Below are 23634 nucleotides of genomic sequence, written 5' to 3'. Positions count from 1 at the left end.
AGAGACATTAGAAGGAATTACCGGGATAGGGCCTGTGCCGGTTCGTTATATCCCTCAGCTTGACAGGACAAAGAGGTGCCCAGGTATTTGGTTAAGCGTGATTGTGGGTATTTCTGTGAGGGTGTTCCTGGATGAGAAGAACATTTTAACTGGCAAATTAAATAAAGTAGATTGCTTTTCCGTTGTGGGAGAGACTCAACTGAAATTGAAGACCTGATAGAACACAAAGACTGAGTAAGAGAATCCTGTCTTTCCCTGCCTGTATTGAGCTTGAACATCAGTCTTCTTTGGTTAAGCGTGATTGTGGGTATTTCTGTGAGGGTGTTCCTGGATGAGAAGAACATTTTAACTGGCAAATTAAATAAAGTAGATTGCTTTTCCGTTGTGGGAGGGACTCAATTGAAATTGAAGACCTGATAGGACACAAAGGCTGAGTAAGAGAATCCCGTCCTTCCCTGCCTGTTTTTGAGCTTGAACATCAGTCTTCCGCTGCCTTTGGACTCAGACTGCAACTTACACCATTGGCTCACTTGGGTCTCCAGCTTGTGGACTGCACATCTCAGGAATTCTCAGCCGTCATAAAAGCCAATTCCTAATTATCTATCTATCTTTATATCTATCTATCTATCTATCTATCTATCTATCTATCTATCTATCTAGCATCTATCTATCTATCTATCTACTATCTATCTATCTATCTATCTATCTCTCATCTATTCTGTTTCTCCAGAGAACCCAGAATAATGCAGGGCTCTGCTGGACAAAAGAAAATTGTATGTTTCTATTTACTGTGATTTCTACGTATAGTTATGAACCTGGAAAGGCCTATCCAATGTACCCAGCCACAACACATCTGGTGAACATCATCCCCAAGTTCAATGCCACAGGGAGGGACCTGCTAAAGAACCTGTTGAAATATAACCCAGTCCAGTGCATCTCAGCAGAAGAGACCCTATAGTATACCTACTTCTCTAACTTCTGCCCCACCCCAAGATTTCTACGTATAGTTAAGAACCTGGAAAGGCCTATCCAATGTACCCAGCCACAACACATCTGGTGAACATCATCCCCAAGTTCAATGCCACAGGGAGGGACCTGCTAAAGAACCTGTTGAAATATAACCCAGTCCAGTGCATCTCAGCAGAAGAGACCCTGTAGTGTACCTACTTCTCTAAGTTCTGCCCCACCCCCAGGCTGCAGGACCCCAGCCATCATGCTGTGGGCCAGCCTAATTCATTCCCTCCTGGGAGGAGAGGAAATGGAAGGATGCATGGTGCGCTGAACTCCAGGTGTGCCAGGAGGGAGATACCCAGCCTGTGTTCTGCATTCCCTGGGAAAGTCGGTATATTTATTTAAAACTATTAATAATTCCAAATAGACATTGTAACTATTATTAGAAGCACACTGTTAATTGTTCAACTTAAAATATTAAGAAAAAAATGGCTCTACAGTTATCAGCTAACAGCTGGGCAGGCAAATTCAAACAGAACATAAACAATCTCAGAAAAATGTAAAAGGTAATCAGACAAGGCCACTCCATGACTGTGGTGGAACAAGACGGTTCTGCCATCATGTTCGAAACTAGACAGAAGCAAGGATACTCTGCAACCACAAAAATAATGAAAATGTCCCTTTTTCGGTTCACGTAAGTGCTTACTGTTTCTTTGTTAATGACAACTCTCACCTATCTTTCATGCTTCCATCTCCCTGATAACAATCATGAAATGATTTCTACTTCCTAAGAGAATCCAAACCAAAATGGGCCCCAGCCTCCCTAAACCTGGTTTAATCACTCAACTCAGCACAAAGCCTACAGTGAATCCCATTCCATCCCCTTCATCCTGAAGACCCCAAAGCTTATCCTTTACTCAGCAAGTTAAGTAAACCTAACAGTGTCAGATGAGCTCCTGACAGCTGCTGCCAGGTGCTCTTGGACATAACCTTACACAAGGAAGCGGCTGCTTGCTCAAGGTCACATTGTACCGAAAGAGGGAGAGGTTATGCAAACAGATAAAGCTCCAGTTACACAGAAAATCTCAACAGAAAACAAAGCAACTCACTAAAATGCATTAAAAGAAAAAGGAATAAACCACTAAATAGGAAGGAAAGCAGGAAGGTAGGGAAGGAGGAAGGATAGAGGGAGGGAGAAATGAGAAGAATGAAAGGAGGAAGGAAGGGAGGGAGGAAAGGAGGTCTGACCAAGAGAAGGGTCTTGTGAAAGGATTGAAGTATTATCTACTAATTTGATTGTTAAGCAACCCAAGCCTCAGATTAAATGAGATCAATCACATTGGTGCTGTATTAACTCAACACACTTATCATCATCTTTCTCATCATCAGCATCATCACTCTCAATGTTGTATGATCACCAGTCCCTGCTGATGCCTGTTAACACGCTGCCTGTTCACTCATTATGCACAAGCAAACAAAACCATTTGCCTATTTGAGCAAATTAAAAGCCTGTTCATGTATCACACATGCAAAGGGAGGGGACAAAACAGAACTCACGTTGAGCTGAAGTTCATCTGTCCACTGTCCAATCAGACGGTAACCCGGGTTCGTGGTGTTGGTCATCTGGTACTGAAAGATGTCATACCGCCCCGGGGCATCTCCATTCTTGTTAAACATGACTGGGGTGCCAGCGCTCCCTGCAGAAGGCAAGAAAATGACAGATTTTAGAGTGAAGCCAGGTTCCTTCCATCTCTTGTGCCACTGGTGATGGTCTAGAGACCTGCTAATGGACAAGATAGCTAATGCATAGCCCCGTTGTTTAACAGGTTCCCCCCCAAATGGCCTCTAAGACTCACAGGCAAGCCGTCACTGGGGCCGACAGATGCTACTGACAGGAGGTGGGAAAACAAACTGCTTCTTTTTATGAACAGTTCTGTTTCTCAGCATTTCTTAATAGTTTATGTTAATCTTTTTATTATGGAGAATAAAAATAAATTTTTTTCTAAACTACTTCAAGTTTATTATAATTAATTATTACTGTTTCGCCTCCAACCACCTAAATTGTGGTCAGTAAAGAGCCATTTTTAAAATAGTAAACAAATACATAAACTTAAAAAGGGGCATGCCGGATTTAAAAAAAAATACATAAAAGCAAACAAGCAAAAAAGTTTACTTAGAAGGTACTTGGATACTGATTGCATTGATAAATATTTTGGCTATTTCTAAGTTACTTGATATGATTAACAGTATAAAATGCTTAGCAGTGTGCCTGGCATATGTTTTATAAATATTAACTTATTTCTCAATCTCTCACTTGAACCTCACGTTTAAAATGTTCATCTTAAGAGGAAACCAATAGGTTTATTTAGAGTATGTTAGAAAGATAGAGAGTGAAAGATACAGAAAGAAAAGGGTACATATCTTTGAAAGTAGGGTATGAGCGAAAAGTCCCTTAATATCAATCCCATAGAGCAATAGGCAAGCCACACACAGAGAGTGAAACTTGTGAGTTTGGGTTAGTTCCCGGGACAGTTACAAAGGAGTCGCCAAAAGTTTGGCAACTGGGTGCAGTTTTTCTCCCCTGGGTTCACTGGAAACAGGACAGATGTGGGTGGTCTCAGGTGTGAGGCTGATCTCTGCTCTGCCTTTGGGTTAACACTGGATATTCCTCATAACAAATGATGCTCTAGTTCCTGCCTTTTACAAGGAAGTTTACAGGGAGTTTACAAGCTGAAATAAAATCACTGGGAACAGAAGTTCATTTTGCTATTTTGGGAGAGAAGGATGAGGCACTTTTGTGAATTCTGGCTGTAAATTGAAGACTCATGGTGGCAGAGCTCTGCATCTGGCTAAGGAAATCATTAGCCTCTGCAGAGTTTGGGCCACGGTGGCATTTACGTGAATGATCTGCATGAAAGAAAAACAAAAGCATGTTAACTGGAGGGAGGCAGTCCTTGAATGGTAGGAAAAGATGCCAGCGCTTAGGAAGCAGGCAAGCTGGCGAAACTGGTCCCACACAAGTGACCACTCAACACAGGAAGGGAGTCAGAAAAGGGTCCAATAAGAGGAACAAGAGGCAGACAAGGCTGCAGTCCTGTGCTGAAAGTGACCCCCACGGAGAGGGTTTGTCCAACATTATTGGCAGAATACAGAGGCAATTAAAGAACTCCACACCATCTCACAACTGTCAGGCACAGGATTTTATGACATTTGTAGTATTAAATTTTTTTAAAAAAAATCAGAGCTGTGGTAGGCGAAATAATGGCTCCCCAAATCTGTCCATGTCCTAATCATCAGAACCTGTGGATATTGCCTTTCGGGGCCAAAGGCTTTTTTTTCAGTGATGACATTAAGGATCATGGTGGACAATCTAGGTAGATCCAGTGTAATTATAATGGCCCTTAAACTGAGAGGCAGCAGGAGTCAGAGGAAGGAGATGGGAAGATGAAAACAGGAGGTTGGAGTGACGGAGGCAGGGGTCATAGCCAAAGAGTGCAGGTGGCTTTCAGGAGCTAGAAAAGGCCAGGGACTCTCCCCTCAAAGCTCCAGAAGAACAGCCTTGCCTTCACCTTAAGTAAAACCCAGTGAGATCTGTGTCAAACCACACAGCTATAGTACATTTGTGTTGTTCAAGCCATTAAACTTATGGCTCTTTTATAGGGTATCAGTAGGAAACTACTACAGAGCTGGAGGACACAGGACATTGAACTTCCTAATTTTACAGACACAGTCCTTAGGTTCAGAGAGGGGAAGTCACTTGTTCCAGGGCCACTCAACTAATTAAACTAGAATAGTGTATGGTAACTGGCTTTGGAATCCCCTAAAACAGGGGTGACCTTTATTAAATTATTCAATCTCCCTCTACATCTGACGGTCACTAGTGATTTTTCTCATAGTGTTAGTAAGAATTAAATGTAACAATATACCTAACGTGCTTAGTTCCATGCCTGATACATAAGTGCTCAACAGATGGTAGTGAGATTCCATAGTTGGTTGGTTGGTTGTTTTTAATCCTCACCGGAGGATGTTTTCCCATTGATTTTAGGGAGAGTGGAAGAGAGAGGGAAAGACAGAGAGAAATATCGAAGTGAGGGGAACCCATCGATTGGTTGCCTACTTCACACACCCCGACCAGGGCCTGCCTGCAACCGAGGTACGTGCCCTTGACCGGAATCGGGACCCTTTGGTCTACAGGCTGATGCTCTATCCACTGAGCCAAATCAGCTAGGCTAGGGCATATAGTTGTTTTTATTTTTATCATTGTTTTGTTGGCTAATATCTCAGGACCAGAACACATGCCTTCAGACACCCAGACTCTCCAATGTGCCAAAGCTGACTCTCCTAATGGGTACCTAATTTCAATTTCTCCATCAGGATAAGCATCTTTTGTTTTCCAAAAAGTGGGCACTATCTATGAGTTATGCAGGTGTTGTCTCACCAGCTTGAGTCAGTTTGGCCAATTTGTTTCATCTACATTGTACCTAGTCACTACCCTCAGAGCCCATAAAGGCATCCGCTGTATCCCAATGGGATCTCTGAAGCTCTCTCTCTCTCTCTATAGGAAATACAGGAGCCTTTCCAGTACAGACAGAAGATAAACAAGAAGTTTTTAATATTAGCTTTCTCCTTCCAGTGAGCCTTCCAAGTATATAAGAACAAACAAAGTCCGCATTTTATATATTATCAGCAAGAAAATAACCCTATCATTTTGCAGGAAGATAGTAATATCTTGCTCATCTTCCTCTGCTTTCACATTGGGTATTAGGATCTGCTGTAATTGTATAGCTTCTAGTCATTATGAAATATGATGAGCTTTTCATTGTCTTTGAGAGGAGAGAAGAATATTGGAGGCCTGGGACTCTGAAAGGTCTCAGGCCACCAGCTAAATATTCACCAGAATGGGACACACCATCTAATCGCTCTCTCTTCCTATAATCTTTGTTAGGCAAAATGACTCTTGTCATGCCCTTTCCATTCTCATTAAAGTTCATGCTTTAAAAAATTAAGACAGAAGAGCTGAACACTTTATCTAAGTGATGACTTGTAATAGCATATGTGGTTTTGACCTTTCTGATGGATTCTGTAAAGCTAATGGATTATTATTTCCACTTATTTTTTCTACAATACCTTTTTAACAGCTTCCCTGGGTTTCTTAAAAGAGAAAAAATTGGGATTATGTTCAATGAAGTCTATACAGGGATGGACAAAAGTAGGTTACATAATACTAATAAATAATACAATAATTAGCTCTAGCTAGGCTTTTCATTGGTTATAGGGTCATCCTCATACACTAAGATTGAGGGTTTAGTCTCTGGTCAGGGCTCATACAAGAAGCAACCAACAAATGCATGGATAGGTGGAAAACAAATTGATATTTCTCTCTCTCTTTCTATCTCTCCTCCCCTTCCTCCTCTCTCTCTTTAAAACTAAGCAGTATTTTTTTGAAAATTACAATACTTACTAAATAATAATACAAGAATAAACTGTTTCACATACTTGTAACTGTAAACCTACTTTTGCCCACCATCATATCCTATATAATAAAGAGCTAATATGCAAATGGTCATCAGGCCCTCGCACCCTTGTGCCCTTTTGCCCTCCTGCCCTCGTGCCAGGGCTGGGGACCTGAGGCCATGCCCCCCACCTGGTGGGGCTTGATGGGGGACCTGAGGCTGTGCCCCCTGCCCTGCAGGGCTTGATGGGGGTGGGGCCATCCGGGTCTGGGTCTTGCACGATTTCAAGGTGCATGCAGGTGAGTGGGGACTTGACTCTGGGTCATGCGGCACGCCCCAGACTCTGACAGGAGGAATATTTTCATATACATTTACTAATTTTCTTTCATCTCTGACACTTCTATTATAGAGAAAGGGCAAATAGCAATATTAAAATATTTCCTCTAATTCCCTTTTAATGTGCATAAATTTTGTGCACCAAGCCACCAGTATATATGTATGTGTGTGTGTGTGTGTGTGTGTGTGTGTGTGTGTAAATATATATGATCACAGTGGTCCAGAGAAGAGAAAGAAGTTATCAAAGAAGAAGTGATCTGCAGAAATGTCTCCAGGTATCAGGGCTGGGATGCAGGTCATTGAGGTAGTGGAAACGGGGCCACTAGACAAGATGGCATAGTGGGAAGCTGGGTGACAGGATGTGCTCAAGCCTGAAATCTCTATTGGATCAGAGTATCTGAATGAAGCCCTTTCTTCCTGGTAGAGAAGAACCTAGGATCTCGATTGCTCAGGTGTCCAAACAGTCCTCTGCATCAAGGTACTGACAAGTTTCCTGCTCTTACTTTCGCACCCCATGTACAGACTCCAGAAACATGGCACTGATTTGTGTTCCATTTATCTAGCACTGCTCAGCACACTACCCTAAACCTTTGTGCTCCAAATAATAACAACCCATATTTTGCAATTTGGGCAGAGTTTGGGGACAGCACCTCTGGTCCCCTCATGTCAGCTGGGCAGCTTGAAGCCCACATGTCTCACAGTTGCTGCCAGCTGCCAGCTGGGACCTTAGCTGGGGCTGTGGTAGGAACACCCACATGTGGCCTGTCTATTTGGCATCTTGGCTTCCTCCCAACATGGTAGCTGTGTCCGCAATACAAATGTCCTGAGAGAATGAGGCAGAAGCCTATTCACCCATATGCCTTAGAAGTCAGATAGTGTCACTTCTGCATCAGTCACACACTCTTAGATTCAAGAGGAGGGAGCACAGAGCTCACCTCTTGATGAAGGAAAGCTAACTTCTCGTTTCAAAAAGAGCACATGAGCCCTGGCCAGGTGGGCTGGGGCATCATCCCAAACATCCTAAGGTTGCGGGTTTCATTCTGATTCAGGGCACACACCTAGGCTGTGGGTTCCATCGCCAGCTGGGGTGCATATAGGAAGCGGTCAACTGATGTTTCTCTGTCTCTCACCCTTCCTGCCTCTCTAAAAGCCAATGAAAACATATCCTCCTGTGAGGATTTTTAAAGAGCACATGATATGTGGCATCTTTACAAAATATACTGACACCCAATTCATCTTCTGGAAACTAGGAAATCTAGGTACAGGCACACACCAGATTAAATATGCCATTGTATAGCAATTCCCTAAGATGTTGTAGCCAAGACAACACATTTATTAAATTTACATCTACAGGTATTGACAATTGGTTAGATGGGCCAATGTAGACATTACTACATAAATCAAATTTAGGCTCAGGTCATTGCATTCATTTGGGATGCAGAGAAAAACATGGCCAGAAGTGATGAATTTAAAAGTAGTCATCTTTTCTCTTGGTGCATCATAAGAAGAGGATAAGTGCTTGGTGAAACGATAGCAATATTTTCGGGACATTCTATTATCATTTCCTAAATTGATGCTTTGGTGAATGTGAGGGCCAGAGTTATTAAACTGTGCCCTATTGGTCTGGAATAAAACTCCCAGGGGTGCAGAAAGTTTTGTATTAAAGTAACAGAAGAGAACAATTAGGCTTTGTTGAGACCAATAAAATCAAAACCCTACTAAACCATGCAAAAGAAAGGCTATATTTTTTACAATAGGCTAGGAATAGACTTGCTTTCTAGATCTGTCTCTGTCATTTGCTAACTGTGAAGTCTTGAACAAATATTTCCTCCTCTCTAGTATTTTATTTCTTTATATAAAAATCAAGAAATTAAATGAGTGACAAATGTCAAATTTCTTTCACTAATAGCTCTTCACTTCAAGTGATATGGAATCCATTAATTAAATCCAGCACAGGTTCTGTTTCACAAAACTGCCAAGCCCCACCATCAACAAACGTCACAGTGCCCCGGGAGCCAGCAGCCTCCCAGTTGTCCTTATGACAGAAAAAAAGTCCTCAGAGAACAGGCGATTATGTGGACCACAGGGCAGGATTGCAATGAGGACAGAGAGAGAAAAAACAATCGATCCTGCCTGGCACCTCCCACAGAGCATCCACTCTGAGATGAAGAAGCAGGAATAAAGTAGTCAACCCTTCCTCTCAGACATTTACAGGGGACAGCCTGTAGAGTTAGGTGCCCAAGGACCAGTGTGGCATCATCACTACCCAGATGTGTGGCTCTGAATATCATGATTCTTAATTCTCTGTGAAGTTTCCTTATCTTAAAAAGGGTAAATAATAGTGCCTACACTGTGCTGGTGTTCTAAATATTAGGTAAGCCAACACAGGTATGTAGCACACTTTCTGGCACACAGTAATCATTCCATAAACATGGGTCCTGTGTCTCATCGGAAGCTCAGCATCTCTGGCTCATCAATGGACAAGACCGTTTTGACAAAATGATTCTATAGAGCACTATTTGGAAGAAGAATCAGGGAAGAGTCACCAAGAACAGTCTCAAAGCGATAATTCTGGTCACTCTTGTAAGAATGGTTATCCATATCTGTGAACCAGAATACCAAGCCCAGAGACTGACCCAGCTAACGGAATGCAGTGTTTAATAAATAATGAAATTCACATGTGTCTGTCTCTGGGAAAATTAATTCTATATGTTAGGAAATTCTGTAAAATCAGGAAGAAACTATAAAATGAAGATCATTTATTCTGGTTTTACACACAGTCATTTTGTCTCCATCTAAACCAGAGAACTGTTGATCCCCAAACAGGCTGTGGTTCCTCTTCATCCAAATACTAGAGAACTCCTGGAAGATCGATATAATATTGTGGGTTTAAGTGGATTGTTGTTTATAAGCAGAAAAGCGAGAAGGCTTCCTTTAACATTAATATAATGACCTGAGCCAGTAAATTAATATTGATTAATACTATTTAAAACTCATCTGCAAATTTTATTAAAATGTCTCCATTGTCTCACTAGTGTCCTTTTTCCGGTAGAGGAGCCATTAATTTTCCCACACTGCATTTAATGGTAATGTCTCCTTAGTCTCTCCCAGTCTGGAACAATTCCTCCACCGGCCTTGCTCACGACGTGAATACTCTGGAAGAGTACTAGCCAGTTATTTTTTCCTATGTCTCCTTATGATTAGATTGAGGCATGTATTTTGGCAATAAGACCTCAGAAGTGATGTTGTAACCTTCCCCCATGTTAAGGTTGTATCTGAAGGCCTCTTCTGTGTCTCAAAGCCTGAGAAGTAGGAGCACCCATGTCTGAGGGCAGGAGCAGAGGGAGAGAGAATTTGCCCTTCTTCTGCCTTCTAGGTCTCTTCAGGCCCTAGGTGGGGGGAGGGGGTTGGAGAAAGTCCACCCACCTTGGGGAGAGCCCTCTCTCCTTTACTCAGTTCACCAAGTCAAATGCTAATCTCTTCCAGAAACACCCTCATAGACGCACCCAGTGGTACTGTTTTGCCAGTTATCTGAGCATCACTTTGCCCAGTCACATTGACTCATAAAAATTAATCATCACATGGTTAACAAAATTCAATACGATCATGAATAAACCTGACTATATTGCAAATTAAACACAGAACCACACTGAAGAGAGTGAACAAATACAAAAAATGAATGCAAATATTTTAGGAAGACAGTATTTGAGTAAACACTGTAAGACTGGAGACAAAAATAACTGTATAGAGATAGTGTACAATAACTAATAAATATGTGTGTTTTTCACAGTTCTGAATTTATATTCACTGAGGCAGAATTTGACTTCATATAAGAACCTATTTTAAGCAAAGGAGGACAAACCATACTCCCAAATATTTACTCACTCGTTCACTCACTACTCTCTCACTACTCACTCATTCATATATTGACTCAATCTTTAAAATCAGATCATCAACCATGTCTTGACACATACTGAAGAGTAAATAATCATTCAACATGTAACTTATAAAGCAGAACGCCAACACAGGACTCCTAAAAACCACAGGTGCTTGGAGACTCACCATTGAAATTCACGTTGCGGATGTACTTCAGCAACTTCTTGCCCCCAGCTTGCTCCATCTCCGGACAGACGCCCCGGTAGTCAGCACAAAGATCCTTGTTCATGTGGTGCAGGGCATGAGCCATCGCGTAGACGGCGTCTATCACGAACTGAACTTTCCCCTCCTGCTCATAGTTAGAATCTTTTCCAATTCTCTCCTGTCCTGCACATTAAAACAAGAAGCACACAAAGATTGGCGTTGAGTAGAATGTCTACATTTGTCTTTACTTTCAACTACGCTTAAAGCAAACAATGTTTTGAGGACCAGGACAGTGCAAGCCACACAGCCACATGTAACTACATTATTAGGTAATTTTTAGTAGTTGACTTTGGAGCATATCACACTAATCTTTCCAGTCATTATTACATGAACTTTAGAAGCAGCCACTACACTATTCAAAATGTGGTGGTCCCATAGAATCGAGGGATCACTGGGATTAGGAGCTGGGCTGCCACATTCAAATCTTTAAAGCTCACTTACTCTAAAAAGGTGAGAGGCCGGAAGGAAAACGATGGAAAACAGATGAAATTCCACACGGAACTCACTACCTTCTCTATATCTACTCCACCTACCTTCTGTGTTGACTGTCTCAATCATTGGTATTACTGGGAACTCAGATACTTGGGCTAAAACATCTGGTGTCATTTTTCATTGTTTCCTGACTCTGACTCCCCATTAACCACATACATGTATATGGAGCTAATGAATAGCCAAGCTCTATCAGTTCTACCTCTGATTCACTGAACAGTTTTGGCCAAACTAAAAATGCCCTACCTATGCGCTCCTCATCTCCCATCCGGATGCAAGGCCACGTGTCTCCATCTCTTCATTCCTCTGTGTCCTCTTTCCTGCTACAAAGCTCACCACTTCGTCCCCATGCTCCAAATGCTTCAATGGCTCTCCGTTGCCTCCAAGCCCTTTCCACGGACAACTGAGAATGCCCACACCCATCTGCCTAGTAACAGTAAGAACTGACATTGTGTCCCCCACCCCACTGTGTGGGAAGCTTGGCATACATTATTTACAGCCTCACTTTGTGAGATAAATATTATTTATCCTCGTTATCCAGATGGGAAAGCTGAGCCTGATAGAGATTAGATCATCCTTCCATCGTCATTTACAGACAGATCAATGATGACCATTCAGGCGTGTCTGGCCCCAAAGCCTTCTCCCTATGTTGGCCTATCCCAGGCTTTCCCTCCATTTTTTATTGCCAGATAGGTACACTTTTTTATTGTTGTTCCAGACAGGTACTTTTTTTTTTATTGTTGTTCCAGACAAGTATATCTATTTTTTTCCTGAATACATCATAAACTCCAATGTTAAACAATCTTTGCTCATGTTCCTTACTTTGCTAGAAATGTCCTTCCCCCTTGCTTTTGCCCATCATAATTTAATTTTCTCTCCATGGCACAATTCAATGGCAGCCTACACTGAGCCCCTCAATCACGATGAACAATTTTACAAAACATTTCAAATCTTTATTGTAACATTAATAATAGCACTATATTTTAATGCTCTAACATTTCATTTCTTTTCTTACATTCCCAACACTGAACAAAGCATTTAGTATCTAGCAAATTCTAAACAACAGTTGTATTAAATTACACAGTCATTTAGTTCAAGGTACCAGGAACTCTCTTTAGACCTCCTGTCCCTCTATGAGAAATAATTAGCCACAGATTGCCTTCCTCTTTCATAGCACCAATCTCCAAATTGTTTCCTACAGCACATTTGTGCAGTAAAGACACAACAGGAATTTTGCAACCCCATCTTATTCTCCTGCGAAGGGTTTCTGACGGTTAAATAGTTGTAGACTTCTTTACCAGAGAATTGTTCGGAGCATTTACTTTTATAAAATATATATATATGTATGTATGATTTCCAAGAAGAAAACTCAGAATTTCCCAAATTTACTTGAATTTGCATCTTTCCTTTTCAGAGCACACATCACGATATTATATGACAGACACTTATGTGGTTTATGTGCATATCACTTAAATAACAACCAACTGATGCTCACTGCTAGTTACTTGATTTAGGCCTTTCAGCATGTTTAGAGTAAGATTTTTTTAAATGTGTTTTTATTGATTTTTAGAGAAAAAGAGAGAGGGAAAAAGAGAGGAACATTAGTGTGAGAGTGCAACATCAACTGGCTGCTTCCTGCACGCCCTCTACCAAGGATTGAGCCCCGCAACCCAAACACATGCCCTGACCACGAACTGAACCAGCAAATGGTACACAGGATGACACCCCACCAACTGAGCCACACAGGCCAAGGCTAGGGTGGGAATTTTTTTTTTTTAAGATAAAATTCCTCATGAATTCCTACTGCTACTTCCAATTCAAACCCAGGACTAGTGGGTGTTTCCTAACCTTGGCACTCATACACCTCTACCTCCCCTTTTCCTGAGAAAAATCCTCATTCCTAATGATACTGTTATGAATATTCATTCACTTTATCCCATGATATGCAGATAACATTGTAAGAAAAACCATCATGTCTAACAAACAGTCTAATGTAATGTAATGAACAGCCTTGTGCAAATATGTGCTTTTCAATTTTCGTCTGGGTATTTTGGTGATAGATTCTGAGAAGTGGGGCTGCTTTGTTAAAGAGTAAATTCATATGTATTTTTGCTAATTATTGGCAGATTCCTCTTTAACAGGTTTGCACCATGTTGCTTTTCCAGAAACAAAAGATGAGAGTGTTCATTTCCCTACCACCTCACCACCCAAGTGTATTGTCAAACTTGGATTTTTAATCAGATATGAAAAAAATGCAACAAGTGTGTTTTTATTTTTCTTATTTTAGGGGAGGTTGAACATCTCCCTTTAAAAAAGCCATTATATTTCTTTTTCTGTAAACAGTCTATAATCTAGCCAATTGTTGTAAAAAGTTGTTGGTCATTTCTCTCATTTTAAAGGCTTTTTATTAATTTAACATATTAATTCCTTGAGATTAAGTTGCAACTATTTGTCCAAGTTTGTAATTTTTCTTTAACTTTAGGTATTTCTTTTGAAAAAAAATTACATTAGGTAAAAATTGTTTTGTTTTTAAAATGATCAGTTTCTTTTATTCTTATTGCTTCTGGATTTTCAGTCATGGTTGGAAAGAAATGTCCCCACTCTCAGAGTATAGAAGATCCATATATTCTTCTAGAATTTGTTTATTAAAGATATATATTTGATCCGCTTAAAATGTATTCTGCTGTACAGTATGAAAAATAAATGAAAATTTATCTTTTTCCACATAGCTCTTCAGTTATAACATATACCAGTTGAGCTTTTCTCACCGATTTGAAGTGCTGCCTTTATTATATACGAAATGTCCATATAAATTGGGTCTCTTTCAGGATTTTAAAAATTTGTTTCATTGTACCAATATTACAGTTTCACTTATAAAAGTTCTATGATATATTTTAATAACTGACAGGTTACCCTTCTCTCTCACTGTAAGTGTTCACCCACCAAAATTGTTCATGTTTCCCATATTTTCCTGGTTGTTTTTATTTATTTATTTACTCAAATAAACTTTATCACCCATTTATCTAGCTTGAGAAAGAAAAAACCCAATGGTACATTATCTGGGCTTATGATGTATTTATAAATGAACTTAGCTAAAACATCTTTATGTAGGTGAGTCTTTCTATCTGTGTCTTTCCATTTGCTCAAGGTTTGCTTTGCCTCCTTCAATAGTGTTTTAAAGTTACTCTCATGTAGGTTTGAGTGTGTTGGTGAAGCTAGCCTACCTATGAGATTTACTTTTGCTAATATAAATATCAGATACATATGTATATATATACATACACACACACACACACACACCTCCTATATAAGAGATAATATGCTAATTAAACTGGACAGCTGTTCTGGAATGACCAGTGGGAGGGGCTGTGGGGCTGCAAGGCACCCGGGGTGCAAGGGCTGAGCCCCTTGCACAAATTTCGTGCACCGGGCCTCTAGTGTGTGAGTGTGAATGTGTGTGAATGTGTGTGTGTGTGTGTGTGTGTATAAAAGTCATTTTTTTGTTTTATTGTGGTTACTATTTTTCAGCTCTCACAAAACATTTTAAACATAGTGCAAGTTTGAAAGAATTTTCCAGTGAACCCACCATCCAGATTCTTATATTAACATTTTACTATACTTATTTTATAGGGCCATTCATTTTCTAATATTCCTTTAAAACCTGCTACTTTACAAATTTCTCTTATGATTTATAGTACTTAAAAGAGGCAATCTTGAAGGCATTATGACCACTATAAAATATATACTATGAAATGGGTTCAGACTAATAATTCAGGAGAGCAGTTTCTGAACCGCACTCATAAAGACATTCATCCCAGAAAGAATGCCTTGAAAAATAATTGCAATGTTTTAAATAATGAACCATTTTATTATTTGTGAAATACTGCAGGCTTTATCCCTCTCTTGGAGAGTCACCAGGTACCTTAGCATATTAAAGGCTCTAAGACTTACAGGATACATTTGTCTTTGGGGTTACCAGGACTAGAAAAAAGGAACTTATATCAAAAAAATCAGAAGTGGCCAGTTCATTAAAAAAAAAAAGTTTGAAGTTACTTCCCCTGCTGTGGCAGACACACTGTCTGTCCCTTTCTGAGAGTTTCTGGTTACTCATTTACCACCTGCCTCTCCTCCCCTAACAGAACTCTATTCTCTGGATGTTGGTGGCCTACTATAGGGGTGAGCGGCTCTGGACTTCTCTTGAGCCTCAGAGTCAATTCTGTTTGTTTAACTCAATCCGATTTCCTCCCCAAGGGCTAATTTAGGAACAGGCATGGTATCTAATTCTAACCAGTGAGATGGAAGAAAGGAGTTTAGTTGGGAGATCCTGAAAAACTTTATTTGCTTTAAGAAATAAAAAGATGGGCTCAATTGTATCAAAAGCAACACACACACACACACACACACACACACACACACACACCCCCTCTGCAGTTACTCTAGTCACTTTGTGGTCCTGAGGAAATTACAAAGCATAAAAATGACAGCAGGATAAAAATGTGTTAGAGAGATGAAGGTACAATTGATGTGTGAGTTGCCAAATATTTTCCAAATTATTTGAACACTACACTTCTTATCCATACACCACTTAATAACATTCTAATGGACAAGCATTAAGCATGCCGCCCCCACAACCAGTGAAATGCAGTTTTAAAGTGTGGCGATGCCCTGGCCTCCTGTGGGGTTCCATTGGGTGAGTCTCCTCTGTGCACTAAGAGGTCCCTAGTTCGATTCCGGGTCAAGGCACATGCCTGGGTTTTGGGCTTGATCCCTGAGGGAGGCAGCTGATAGATGTGTTTTTTCTCTCTCCCTTCCTCTCTCTCTAAAAAATTCAATAAAAACATATATAAAAATATAAAGGATGGTGATTGTGGTGGTGTTGAGAGGAAGGTGAGGGGGGAGTGAAAGATGGTGTAAGGGGGTAAATGTTGATGGGAAAAATGAAATAAAATAAAAAGTTCAAAAATATATATTTAACATAAGTTGAAGTGGGAAAAAATAACTTTTCCCTTTAATTCTCAGTGAATAGATCACCCTTTCCATTTTCCTGGCTAACGGAGGTGTCATTACATTCTCTCCTGGGACAAAAGGCCTCCCTTTTCATCACATGTCTCAGCAGAGTCCGAGGTTGAGGTAAAATGAGGTGAACTCTAAAGCATTATCTTTTACATCAGCATGCAGAGAAGCTTGCCCTCTGAAGTCTCCTGATGTTCTGCTCCATTGTTATTTTTACCAAAGGGTCCAGTCTTTTAACCTTCTGTTGACTACACTGTCAGCTGCAATACATAAGAATGACCCATAAACTTTCACTATCGGGATTGCTAGTGCTCGTTCGGTTGGAAGGACCTGCTTAACTTGCCCATTTTAACATGCTGTGTTCTCAGAATGCATGCCTTAGACTACTACTGGGGGTGGGGGTGGAGGGGTGGAAGGCACAGAAAATGCAAGGAAATATGGACTTTAAATATTTATATTAATATTTCAATGTGGACACCAAAAGAAAGACAGGGTGGGAGCTGGGCAGGAAACACATGGGAAAGTGTGCTAATGCAGACTGGAAAACATACCAGAAAGGGTCAGCAGATGTGAACTGGCCCAGTGCTCGCCTCCTGTTGCCAAGGAGTGAACATTTGTGCGTTTTGTTTGGATTCCATGTATGAATCAAAGCCATGTGCTTTGGGAAGACTTTTGTGAAATCATGCATGCTTGTGCTGACTGTGCTTTTAAACCTTGCATTCAACACGTTTTACGTTAGTTAACATAAATCCTCAATCTTAAGTACTTCTTATGGCTGAAGTTCTGAGTATTGCTGTATATAATGGAATAAAATGCTAATAATTGGAATCTATTACCAATGACAAATACCCCTAATAAACAGGACAAGAATGTGCCACAGGAGATTTGAGGATAGTCAAGACATATTTGGTTTGTGACAAAATGGATAGATCCTGGGTAAAGAGGATGCGAGGCCAGCAGGTTGGACATCATGGAGGGCTAGGGCAACATGGCAGGACTCTGAAAAGAGCCAAGGTCACCCGGCAAGCCTTACTAAGATGCTACTGCAGTCCCTCCCATGACTTAAAAATAAATAACTAAATTTTCTTGATAATTTTTTTCCTCCTGAGTATACATTTATCTTTATAAGATGAATGTTAATAGTAAAATAATTTCATGTGTTCATAGAAATTGACTGTGTTGCCATCTCTCACAGTGACCACATTTATAGAATCTCAAAGTAACAACCCGTGGCCTGCAAGGAGTATCGGTAGAAGGAAAGTCAGAAGATCTGCATTGAGTGAAAGCCTATAGTAGACCTGGCTAATTTTACTCAGTGGTTAGAGAGTTGCCCCAAAGACAGAAGGATCTTGGGTTCAATTCCTGGTCAAGGGTACATACCTGGGTTGCAGGTTCCCCACCTCAGTAGGGGCACATGTGGGAGGTAACCAATCAATGTGTCTCTCATATCAATGTTTCTCTCACTCTGTCTCCCCTCCTCCCTTCCACTCTCTCTAAGAATCAATGGAAAAAAATACCCTAGGGTGAAGATTGAGAAAGAAAAACACCCATAGTGTTGCCATGCCTCTATTCATGTGGCCCAGTGAGAGTTCAGTGGGATGATTGGCTCCCAAAAAGAATGAGGGTGTCCATGGCCATAGTGCTGTGGGCAGCATGTGTTCATGCACATCTTCTGTGCACCCGGTTCTGTGCCAAGCACTCTTCACAGCTTAATTTTAACCCTCATAACTCTCTCTGGGGAGGTATTGTTTCTGCCATTGGCCAGCCATTCCCTGCCTCTCCGTTACTGTACTATGCATCATAGACACTTAGGTAAATGGCTCCTACCAGACCGCACACGGAAAGCGTTAACTGGGATACTTTCCTCTTCGATTCTTTTTATTTCCAACATACGTTTAGAGCCCAAAGTAATCTCAAAATTCATGCTAATCCTGACTTTTGCATCCTTATTCCCACTGCAAGGAGGAAATGGATGGTTTCTTCCCTGGCCTCTCCCCTCCAGTGGAAAAGTTAATACCCAGAAAAATCAGCGAACGGCTGGCAGAAGAACAAAGAAAACAAAGCAAAAATGCCAGATGACTTACCAACTGATTCTCTACCTCTGCGAGTTTCAGCCTTTTTCATCCCATGGCACACATAAACTAATTACCAAAAGTCTGGGGCAGCCCTGACAATCTATTCAATTTTTTGCAGATCTGACAAAAATAGGTATAATTTTGATCCTTTCACACTGGATGGTTATTGTTGTGTTGGCTGTTGTCACTTATTTATTTATTTATTTGCCAATCTAAGGGAGACGGGGTCAGTGTCCCTGACTAAATAGTCAGGTTATCACATGTTTTATAACTTCTTGCAGCACACTGGTTGAAAATCGCCGCTCTACCTTGATAGCCAAAATTTAGTTGCAATGGAACCCTTAAAATCCTAACATACTCATTGAATATTCATTATAAATTCAAAAAATAGTTCTAGCAAGGGAGGAAAACAATGTCTAGCCACAAACCCTCCTTTTCTAGTCATTTTCCATGCCGGATGCTTCCTGGAGAGCTACTTAAGTGTTACTTAAAACTGTTCTCTTCTGCTAATGCATGTGCAACTTCCAGGTTAAGTGCAAGCAAGGGTAGTATGCAGCCAGTAAACCTGGCTGAGATAGGGCAGGGTGGGGTGAGGTGGGTAGGTTTCACACAATGCACAGGGGAATGTCTCAGCCCCAATGTTTACAGCCCCCAGAAGTGTGGAAGGGCTTCAGAGAGACTCAACCAAGACCAACCGTAGTCTGTTGTAGGCAATGCCAGCCAGCTTGGCAAAGTTAAGAACAGCGCCACTGAACCCCACAAGGAAACAAGAAAAAGATGTGTTTTCTTAAAGCAGTGCATCGATTCCATTTCCATTTCTCACAGACTTTCTCTCCTCTGATTTCTTAAGCCAAATTTCTACCTCTACAGCATTGGTTGCGCCTTCTATGCAAACTGTAAAATCATTGCTGAAGCATTCTTTCCAGAACTAACTTAATAACAATTAAAAATAGTACTTCCAAAAATGCCTATCCTCTTAACCCATTCTTCAGCCCAAACCCCTTTCAAATGCAGTGCTGGCCTCTAAAAATTCTGTTTTTGCCATCCCAGGAGTTGTATTCAACTGGAACTTTCAGAATATTAACAGAATGATTTATCCAACATGCACTGGGATGCCAGATGTAGTAATTGGTCTGTGCAACCACCAGTAGTAGCGGCTGAAACCGTGAGTGGAAAGGCCGGTGGGCATTTTATAATGAACAGACCAAGGTGACAACACTGGAACCATTATCTAGTCTTTTCCTACTGTCTTCTCTCGCCCATCTTTTTCCTTCTCCTCTGACTTTAGACATTAGCAAGTAACTTGATTCAGAAAAAGGTAGTGTGTGTGTGTGTGTGTGTGTGTGTGAGAGAGAGAGAGAGAGAGAGAGAGAGAGAGAGAGAGAGAGAGCTGAACCTGATCAAGCTTTGGGATCTATAGACTAACTTACAGGAAACACAGAAAATGAGAAACATGTAAATCAACATTTCAGAGATGTATACAGCAAAATCCAAAAGTGAGACATTCTACAGAAATAGTTTAAGCTGTTTTCTTTAACAAACAATTGGCAAGGTAAAAATAAAGAGGAGCATTTTTAGATTAAGAAGACTTAGATATATCAAAAAATGTTGTGTTTGCACTTTTAGATCCACATGTGAGAAAACCAACAACATAAACATATTTGTGAGAAAAGTCAGAGACTATTTGATGATAAGCAAATGTTTGTTTTGTTTGTTTGTGTATGTGTGTGTGTGTGTTACATATTTTAAGAGCACCTATCTCTTAGAGATGCATACTGCAGTATTAAAAAATATAAATGTTAAGGTGAACTTTAAATTGTCCAGTAGTGAGAGAAAAAGAAGTAGCCATATGTAAAAATAAATTGGCCACATATTGAATGTTGTGTGGTTGAGTGATGGGTACATGGGGATTCATCATACTGTTCTCTCGGCTTTTGGCTTTTGAGTTTGTTTGAAAGATCTCATTATACTAATGCAAATAAAAGAAGAGGGGGAAAAAAGAGTATGAAGATAAGGAACAAAACAAGAAGAAACAAAACACACAAAAGAAGAATATTGAGATTAAGGTAAAGGGAAATAGGCAGGAAGGCAGAAAAGATGAAGTTAGTTGTATTTAAGTGACACCTACTATGCGCCTGACACCCAAATAGAGACAATGGCTACAGATACAAACATGGAACCCTTTTATGCTCCCACATGCCACAACTCTGGTCAGATGCTATTATGGAAAAGCAGATTCTATCTCTCATGTCAGGTCTCACAGAAATATTATTGTTTCTGGGGCATTTATGAAGGGGCACACATACTGTAGATGCTATGGCATATGGGCGGAGTCTTTGACTCCCATGGTCTAATGTCTCTTCCTAGCAGGCATGTCGTGGGTTGGAATGATTTTGTTCACTGGCACCAGGACCCTTTGCTTCCTGAGACACAGAGAAAAGGCATAGGGAATTCATCCCACTGGAGGGTTTGAAAGGACTTCTCAGAATAATCACCAGTGAAATCTCATAGAAAAGGCCATTGTTTAGCTCTTGTTGAGCTGCGTATCTAGTTCTAGTGACTGAAGAAAAAAAAGGGATAATATATATATCTATACATCTATATATCTATATAGAGAGAGCACCTATCTCTTAGAGATGCATACTGCAGTATTATAGATATACATAGATATATAGATATATAGATATATAGATATATAGGTATATAGGTATATAGATATATATTGAAGTCCCCAGAGGCAAGTCTCAGTCTTAAACATTGCTTTATGCCCAGAACCCAAAACAGGGCCTGGAATATAATGGATATCCAGTAAATGCATGTTTAATGAAGGGTGGAAGAATGAATGAATATACTAGAAAGGGAGATAAAGGAGCAAGTAGCTTCTGTAAATGATTAGAAAAGAAAGGTGGCAATCCTTCACCCTGGATAGCTGGCAGCTGAGATGGAGAGCTTAATTCAGGTGACCAGATGATTGAAGGCTGAGATTGAGAGAAAATGGCAACACACCAAACCGTGATATTTCGGATCATTTTCTTCAACTGGGTTCTTATGTGGCTAAAGACTCTACTTATCATTGCTTCCACTGATTTCCCCTAAGTTATTCAAGTAAAGGTGAAAAGAATATTCTGTTAGGTTTTTTTTAAGTCGAGATTCATTTTACACTAAAACATGCAGATGAATACATACCTCTTCACCTACACGTTCTACCATTTAGTCGTGGTCACTCAAAAATAAAATAGGTTCCTTCCTATTGAGTCCTAACAATATTCATAAATGATGAGAAATGTAGTTGATGGAATTCTCAAGAGTTTCTAAAGACTCTTCACTCCCTAGAAATGTCACATTCCACCTGTGTTAAGAAAAATAGAATGGCTATCCTGACAAGGAAAAAAAATCTTAACTCCTAACCAGAAGGTAGAAACTGACAGTTCACCAGCAGAACACACGTGATGATTTGCCTGAAGAGCAACTAGCCATATCCTGCTACCTGAGGAAGAAAAATAAAGGCTTAGTTTAAAACATATGTTGCCAATATGACTTAATTGGGAGAAAGTCCTTCAAGATCTCAACATTTTAAAACCAAAATGTGATGGCATTTCTCTCTCTCCTGTAATGAGCTCAACCACTGCCCAAGGAAAAGATCTTGGAGCCTGGGGGCTGGTAGCAGACAAACCTGGGTTGAAATTCTGCCTTTGCGTGGATTATGCTTGTGACTAAAAGGAAGTTATATAACATCCCTAAACTTGTTTCTTCATCTATAAAAAAAATACTCATTATGAAAGAGAAACATAATTCTCCCCGTGTGGCTAGAAACTGTATCACTTGCATTGCTTCCAAGCACACGGTCAGAAACAGACTACCAAAATCAACCTCAATGTTTACCTAACCACTCCTGGGATTGGTAGTTTCACCCCTAGGTTTCATTTCAAAAGCTCACCTGAATCGTCATAGGCTCAAGTGACCATCCTTCTCCAGACCATTCTCAGAACTAAATTCTTCATGCCTCCCATCCAACCTTCGCTGGACACTGCCCATGGGACAAGCCTCTCTGATCATCCTTGACTTGCCAAGCTCTTACCCCCTTATGTTAACTTCCTTGCTCAACCATCTCCTTTTCACAAGTCCTTTGGGGTCTCTGGAATGTCGAACCCACAATGATCATTCCTTAATCCAAACATATTTCCTAACTTAACTAAAACACTGATGTTTCCTGAGAAACCCTGCAGATCTTTAAAGTGGAGATATTTTCTTTCCTTGCATAACCCAATACAATTTGCGTCCTATAAATTATTTTTTCTCCCTTGTAAAAACCTGCTCCATGAGTCTTACCCCAGTGGTCTTGACCCGTTTGTCAAGAACTGTGAAGGGTCTGAGGTTTTACCATACCTGCAAGCCTACATATTATCCTGCCATAAGTTCATGGATGTTGGCAGGAGACACGAGACTCATGGGTCAGAGACAAGGGCTTTATTTCTCACAGAAATAGTAGTAGTCAGAACATCAGCATTTTCAGGCTCTGGTTCCCCAACTCCTAAATCACAGAAGGAGGACCAAGTTACATAATGGGCTGTGCCACAGGAGAGGAACCTAGAGCTTAGGGAACCTGGTCGTTCTCAGTGATAGCAGCCATCATTCCATTGCTGCTATCATCTACTAACAAGTGTACTGTGTGCCTCCACCACTGACTTCTGAGTTGTAGACATACATACTGAATTGCCTTCTTAACCTTTCTGGCCAGATGCTCATGTCTAAAAGGAAATAAACCTGTGCCCTTCCCAACTCTCAAGACCTTGCCTGTCGAGGATGCCTGCACTGGATAGACTGTCTCCCAGACCCACTCATCCCCTTTCTCTACGCCCCAAGGAGCTCACTTGGATAGGCAAAATTGAAGAACTCTTGCCTTTTGATATCCAGTTGGTTTTGGCCCATGGAGATTGGAAGGCAGGAGGATGGTTTGGTCTTAATATTTACTGGTCTGGTTCTCTCCTCATCAATAGCCTCTTTTTGCAGCTATTCCACCAGGATTGTGGTACATCCCTCTCCTGCCCCTGCGTGCACTTCCAGTCTGGGGGTGATCATAGTTCTCTGTGTTACTAGGTCAGGGGCACTGCACTATCCTGTTACCTCAAGGAACACCTATGATACATTGCAGATAGTCTCTTTATGAAACACTTTCA

General features: G+C 40.6%; 1 protein-coding gene across 2 annotated transcripts in view; it reads right to left on the bottom strand.

Annotated features, from left to right (window-relative positions):
• The window catches only part of GRM7 (glutamate receptor, metabotropic 7), a 758177-nt gene that overhangs the window by 255811 nt on the left and 478732 nt on the right, over positions 1–23634 (bottom strand). For both annotated transcript variants that reach the window (XM_006758209.1, XM_006758212.1), the window contains exons 6-7: positions 10803–11003; positions 2509–2648 (exon numbers count right to left, since the gene is read on the bottom strand). In XM_006758209.1, the coding sequence (XP_006758272.1) occupies positions 2509–2648; positions 10803–11003 (341 nt within the window). The remainder of the gene's footprint in view (positions 1–2508; positions 2649–10802; positions 11004–23634) is intronic.

The sequence above is a fragment of the Myotis davidii genome, unplaced genomic scaffold (assembly GCF_000327345.1).
Source record: "Myotis davidii unplaced genomic scaffold, ASM32734v1 scaffold73, whole genome shotgun sequence".
Lineage (NCBI taxonomy): Eukaryota > Metazoa > Chordata > Mammalia > Chiroptera > Vespertilionidae > Myotis > Myotis davidii.
The sequence above is the reverse complement of the archived record's forward strand: the minus strand, read 5'-3'. Positions and strand labels throughout refer to the sequence as shown.